This window comes from Tasmannia lanceolata, unplaced genomic scaffold (assembly GCF_043159265.1).
Source record: "Tasmannia lanceolata isolate RefF3 unplaced genomic scaffold, GAP_Taslan_0.1 ptg000008l, whole genome shotgun sequence".
Taxonomy (NCBI): Eukaryota; Viridiplantae; Streptophyta; class Magnoliopsida; order Canellales; family Winteraceae; genus Tasmannia; species Tasmannia lanceolata.
In genome coordinates this window covers 5,857,816-5,863,815 of record NW_027518685.1, presented here as the reverse complement: position 1 = coordinate 5,863,815, position 6,000 = coordinate 5,857,816, and the positions used below count along the sequence as shown (strand labels likewise).

The 6,000-nt window shown below is 36.8% G+C and overlaps 1 protein-coding gene across 2 annotated transcripts in view; it reads left to right on the top strand.

The window, feature by feature from the left end:
* The first annotated feature begins 1,455 nt into the window (after positions 1 to 1,455).
* LOC143884095 (protein EXPORTIN 1A) overlaps positions 1,456 to 6,000 on the top strand; it is a 42,594-nt gene continuing 38,049 nt past the window's right edge. For both annotated transcript variants that reach the window (XR_013252733.1, XM_077387483.1), the window contains exons 1-4: positions 1,456 to 1,813; positions 2,701 to 2,817; positions 5,728 to 5,820; positions 5,924 to 5,995. Coding sequence is in view for 1 of the 2 variants with exons in the window: in XM_077387483.1 (XP_077243598.1) it covers positions 1,715 to 1,813; positions 2,701 to 2,817; positions 5,728 to 5,820; positions 5,924 to 5,995 (381 nt within the window). In the remaining variant the exon portion in view is untranslated. The remainder of the gene's footprint in view (positions 1,814 to 2,700; positions 2,818 to 5,727; positions 5,821 to 5,923; positions 5,996 to 6,000) is intronic.

Genomic DNA, 6,000 nt, shown 5'->3' with positions numbered 1-6,000 from the left:
TTTTTTCTTCATATTATTAATCCTCGTCTTCTTATGGTTATTTTGAGAACATTAGAAGAAATGCAAGGAGAAGAAGAAAACATTTCTTTGTGTTTTGTTTGCGCTCGAGAGCAAAATTGTCTTTTGAATTGTATGGCGCAACTTTTCAAGTACCTCAGTTTTTAGTGCCACTCACCAAATATTCCAGATCTTTTACTCAACCCTATCGCAAAAAGGCATCTCGTTGGTGGCTGTTGTATGAGAGACCAGCCATGCAGCCTTATGTTTCATGATGTTGTTTTATTTAACTAAGCGAAATGATATCTTCACAAATATTTAAGCAGCAGTCAACATTTTACTATATCAAGGTTTTAAATTACAGTTTCAGAATGCGTTTAGTTCCTCACTGGAAATTTCGAAATTTCGGATGAAACCCAACGAAATTGAATAAAATAATATTTTATCTTGTACAAAATTTCGATCGAAATTTTGGCTGAAATTTTGGAAAAATATTAATTAAATAAAAAATCTAGATTTTTTAAGAGATTTTCCTTAAATTTCGGACTGAAATTTGAGGGAGAATGAAATTTCAACCAAAATTTCAATCAAAATTTTGTAACGTTTCGACTTTACCCAATTTCAATTTCAGGGTTGGCCGAAAACCGAAATTTCGGTCGAAATTTAAAACCTTGTACTGTATTTCCAAGAAAGCTCTAACCAGCCAGCCCATTGAAAAAGAAAAGATATATGGGTTTGTGCAAGTATCAAAATATAGTTGTGTTGATTAAATTTCCCAAAAACATTCAACTCAGAAAAAAAGGTCAACCGGTCAATCCCTCTCTAGTTAGATGCCATTTTAGTAATTTTGTTTGTAACCAGGGTTATTTCATCCTCTCAAGTCACACCCTTTCAAAAATAAGCGTTTGTAGTACGCCCTCTCCACGTGTAGAGTAATTGCTCATTTATTTAACGATATCATAAGGTGCATTAATCACCATGGAGGCTAATCACGGCTCTACAATAGCTTATTATGCAAATGAAACCATTAACCTGGTGGGCCCTACGACTGCGCAAAACAGTAAGTCCCGGTCCAGCTATTCTCATCCACAAGGCCCCATAAATAATCATGTTCGTAACTATGAAATTCATGTTTGGCTGTCTCCAGCTAAAAAAATTGCATGATCAAGGCGGGGCCGAATTGACTTTTGATCAACGAACAGTAGCATACGTAGAGGTGGGACCGACAACTATGGTTGGATTGCAACGAACCTCTAGATCGACGGACAGGATCATCTAGTTCAGTCGCTTAACCCAAACGCTATTCACTTTCATTTATATAGAAATCCCACGTTTGTCAGAGCAGAGGTCGATTTTCCGTATCTGTTTCTTCTAGATGGAGTGGCATTTTCGAAAATTAGTAAGAAACCCTGGGCATTTCCTCCGCTGTGTCTCCTAATCTTTCTATATTCGAGGACCCGGACATAACAATGCCCGTATGTTTTTGCGGCCACCGTAGAGAAAAGAGAGGGAAAGGGGGGAAAATCGCTTCAAAGTCTTCTGCTATTTGAAGCAATCTCTTTCTAAAACCCTTTATTCCTCCAACCAAAAACTAGGGTTTCAAAACGCTCTTCCTTAATTCCCCTTCTTTCTCCTTTTCTCGATCCCTAACTCAGACTCTCCGTACATTTCCCTAGGGTTTTGAAGCTCCATTTCAAAGTAAAACCCTCTTTGTTCCATGGCGGCAGAAAAACTCAGAGACTTGAGCCAGCCGATCGATGTCCCTCTCCTCGATGCCACTGTTTCCGCGTTCTACGGCACTGGATCTAAAGACGAGGTGAGTTTTTGATTCTTTTCGTATCTGTTTCATCTCTGTTCTTTATATGTCTGAGTGAGTTCGAGATCTCTGTTTCTATTTCCTTCAAACGAAACTGCAAGGGATATATATATATTTTTTTTGTAGTTCTACCTAATCGGCGTTTTTTGGTGTTTTTTTTCATGTTTGTTTGGGGTTTCTTCACTTGGTTTCTACTTTTTGTTTTGAATGGTTTCTGCTATTTTAAAAACATTTTCATCTGAATTTACTTATTTTTTTATTGTTTTCCATTGTGAAGTTATTCTGGAGTGCATTTGCATTTATTAATCACTTACAATTCTTTGAACTGACTCCTCAAATCAGTGGTTTTGGAATCTTCTGTTGTATGCTTTGCTTTTTTTTTCCCCCCCTTTTTTGGAGATTTTCGGGTTGATTGATGGAGGGAGAGGGAATGTGATTCTGATTTGGGAAATAAACCATGCGAAATCTTTGGAAATGTAGCGATAGTACTACTCTTTGTTCGATAATACTTTGTGTTCTTTTCCAAGTGTAGAGAATTCCATTGGTGAATTTGTTTATATAGTGAAACTTTATTATTTTGTTTTCCAAATTATGAACTCTTTTAACTTTCAAGTTATCTGAAAGCTGAAAGCTTCGCATTTTGTCAATTTCAATGGTTGTTCGCATTTGCCATGTTTCTGTTGGCATTTGTGGTACTCTTTGGTTATTATGGTGGGTTGATCATGCCTTGTCTGTTTTTTTTTTTCTGAATGGCAAAAAAAAAAGTCTTCTTGTTCTGTCTTGTTTATGCAAACAATATTAACGTTTGGTACTCCTTTTCAATTCCTCGAAACATGTTCGTGGGATTGCATCAGCTAACAACTTTGGTACTTGTTTTATGGTAACAGAGGACAGCTGCAGACCAGATATTGCGCGAGTTGCAGAACAACCCAGATACATGGCTGCAAGTAGTTCACATTCTACAAAATTCACAGAACCTGAATACCAAGTTCTTTGCACTGCAGGTCAGTTTCCATGTTCCCTTTTGCTGAAATAGAAAAGTAGCTTATTTTTACCTGCCATACATTTAAACTAAATTTTCGACATTTATAATTTGGTTGTATCTTTCTGAAATGAACATGCTATTTTGATTTCTGAAAGTATTTTTGTTCATTTAGCTTTGCAAGAAATGCCTTTTCCCCCCTTTCCCTCTTTATTTATATACCCACATTTATTTAAAAACAAAAATCTCATATTGATTTCTCCAAAAAAGTCTAATAGAGCTACCCATAACCCTTTTCGCTCTAAGCAGAGATAAGGTGCCTGGGCCTGATGCCTTTTGCTTGGCTTTCTTTTAGTATTGTTGGGAAGAAGTGAAAAGTGATATATTCGACTTCTTCAAGCCTTTCTATGATGGGTTGGAGCTGGATAGGAGTACCGGTGCTACTTTCATTGACCTAATCCCAAAAATTAAGGGGCTCTCAATATATCAACTATAAGACCTTTCAGCTTCGTGGGATATTTATATATGGTATTGGCTAAAGTATTTTCGGATTGCCTGAAAAAGGTCCTTCCCAAGGTCATATCCAATACCCAATTAGCTTTCATCCAAGCTAGGCAATTCCTTTGACAGTTTAATTACTAATAAGATGGTGGGCTATTACAGGGGAAAAGAGGCATAGTGTGCAAATTGAATATGAAAAAAGCTTATGATAGGGTAAAATAGAGTTGTGTAGATTATCTAAAGGAGCAGATGAAATTCGGTGATCGATGGCGAGCATGGAATATGGATGATGAGATGTGTGTCTTGAGCTTGATTCTCTATTTTGTTAACTGGCTCTCGAAAAAGATTTTTCAAATCATCTCGAGGATTGAGGTAGGGAGATTCCCTCTCCTCCTTTTTATTCTTAGTAGTTGCTGAAACTCTTAGTAGAATGATTAATAAAGGCAAAAGGTGTGCTATCATAGAATGTTTAAGATTGGTATCCAAGGGGCGGGAGTATCCCGCCTTCGTTCACATATGGCACTCTATTCAGTGAGGTTGACGAGGGAAAAGTTATGAATCTTAAAGCCGTTCTTCGTTGTTACGAAGTGATGACAGGGCAAAGATCCAATTTTCAGAAGTGAAGGCTGCTCGCTGTTCACATTTTTGACATTGAGAGTGAGGATGGCAGACCTCATTGGGTTCTCATTGGATCACATTTTTTACAATGAAAGTGAGGATGGCAGACCTCCTTGGGTTCTCATTGGATCCTTTTCTAAGGATCTATCTGGGATTATTGTTATGTGAGAGGAGATACAGGAAGCTGGTTTGGGATCCGATTGTTGAAAGGGTGGATAGATGTCTAGCTACCTGGAATTGAGGTCTAGTGTTGCTGGGACCTGGGAGTTAGAATTACTCTCATCAAGGTGGTTTTTGCAAACATTACTATTTACTATCAGTCGCTTTTCAGATGTCCCATGTGTGTGGTTAACCAAATTGAGCAGATTCAGAGGAACTTCTTGTGGGTGGAATTGAGGACAAAAGAAAGTTTCATTTTGTTACTTAGGAGGTCTACAAACTTATCAAAGCTAGAGGCTTAGGCTTTTAGAGGCGAAGAGGTGTTAACAATGCTGTTCTTGGGAAGTGGTTATGGAGATTTGGGGAGGAGAGTCATCATCTTTGGACTAAAGTTATAGAGATCAAGTATGGTTCCTGCCCAGGAAGGTGGATCACTGATGACCGGTTCTAGAGCAGTGATATGACTGTGTGTAGGGTTATTCGAAGGCTAAAGATGAGGGGATGAGGTTCAGAATTTACACGGGATAAAATAAAAGTTTTGGCATTATAAATCTTGGGAAGGGATGGTGTTGGCTGTGGTGTTCCCTGATCCGTTTGCGATGGCTTCATAAAATGATGCTTTCGTCTAAGACTCTTGACTTTGTAACAAGTCATATGCTAATGGTAAAAAACTAATAGATCCCACATGCCCGTATGATGACCAACATTTTTTCCCCGGATAGAAAAGAAAGCCGCATCTGGGGTTTTAACGTGGAGAGCTTTTTTTTTTTGAATGATTTAACCTGGAAAACTTAGGAAGAAAAATGAGTGTTTTCATTTCCTCTCACAACCAAACAAAAGAAAGTTGTGGAAACTTGGAAAAGTATAAGTGGAAACACTTCTCTATCTGTTGTAATTTGATAGATTATTTAGACCTAGAAAGTAATGTTAAGCAGATTTTTTAGTTCAGCAGTGGAAATATTTTTCCAAATCTTTGATTTTAAGGATCCTCACTTTTTACCTGACAGAAGAATGTGGGACGTTATATGTGTATCCTTACTTTTATACGACAAAGGGATGTGGTTCTTTATCTATCTGAATCCTAGTATTTTTTGTTTATGGGTTCCACATTTGATCCTGATCCTTTATTTCGTCAGATACTGGTATCCAAGTAGGCATAGTTTTCCACAATTAGAAATGCATCTACTGACACACATAATATCTTGTAATTCCTGTGGTAGCTGATTCACTGCTTATTTGAAACTAAGATCTTATATTCTTAGTTGTTTTCCTTAAAATTCAAAAGCCACAATCAAAATGGAATTGTTTTGTATTTGAAATCCTATATAAAACATTTAAAAAGAGTGATGAATGCATGCATCTTAAAGTATGCAATTAAAAATGGAAAATTCGCTCGAGTCAGTGTACTTCCTTTTAGAACGTATGTGAGTTCAATACCTTTAGCTTGCATGAAGAATCTGTAAGCTTGCTATTCTTTTCTCATCTTTTCAACTGGGAATCTGTAACTTGAATATATATTTTTTTGAATGGTAATCTGTAACTTGAATTTTTCCCCTCATCTATGTTGAGATTCTGAATTTAGTGGATAATGGCTTGGATTTCAGTGTTACTATTCAAAAATAAAAATAAAAAATGGCTTGGATTTCATGCACAGGTCCTTGAAGGCGTCATCAAGTATCGGTGGAATGCTTTGCCAGTTGAACAACGAGATGGTATTAAAAATTATATATCTGATATTATTGTGCAGGTATTTATTGTAGACTTCATCTCTTTGTACTGTATACTTATTTTAATTTCTATTCTTTTACATTAACCATGCATCATATTGCTGATGCTTTTATCTTGTAAAGCTTTCAAGTAATGAAGTCTCTTTTCGTCGAGAAAGACTCTATGTCAACAAACTCAATATTATATTGGTACAGGTAAT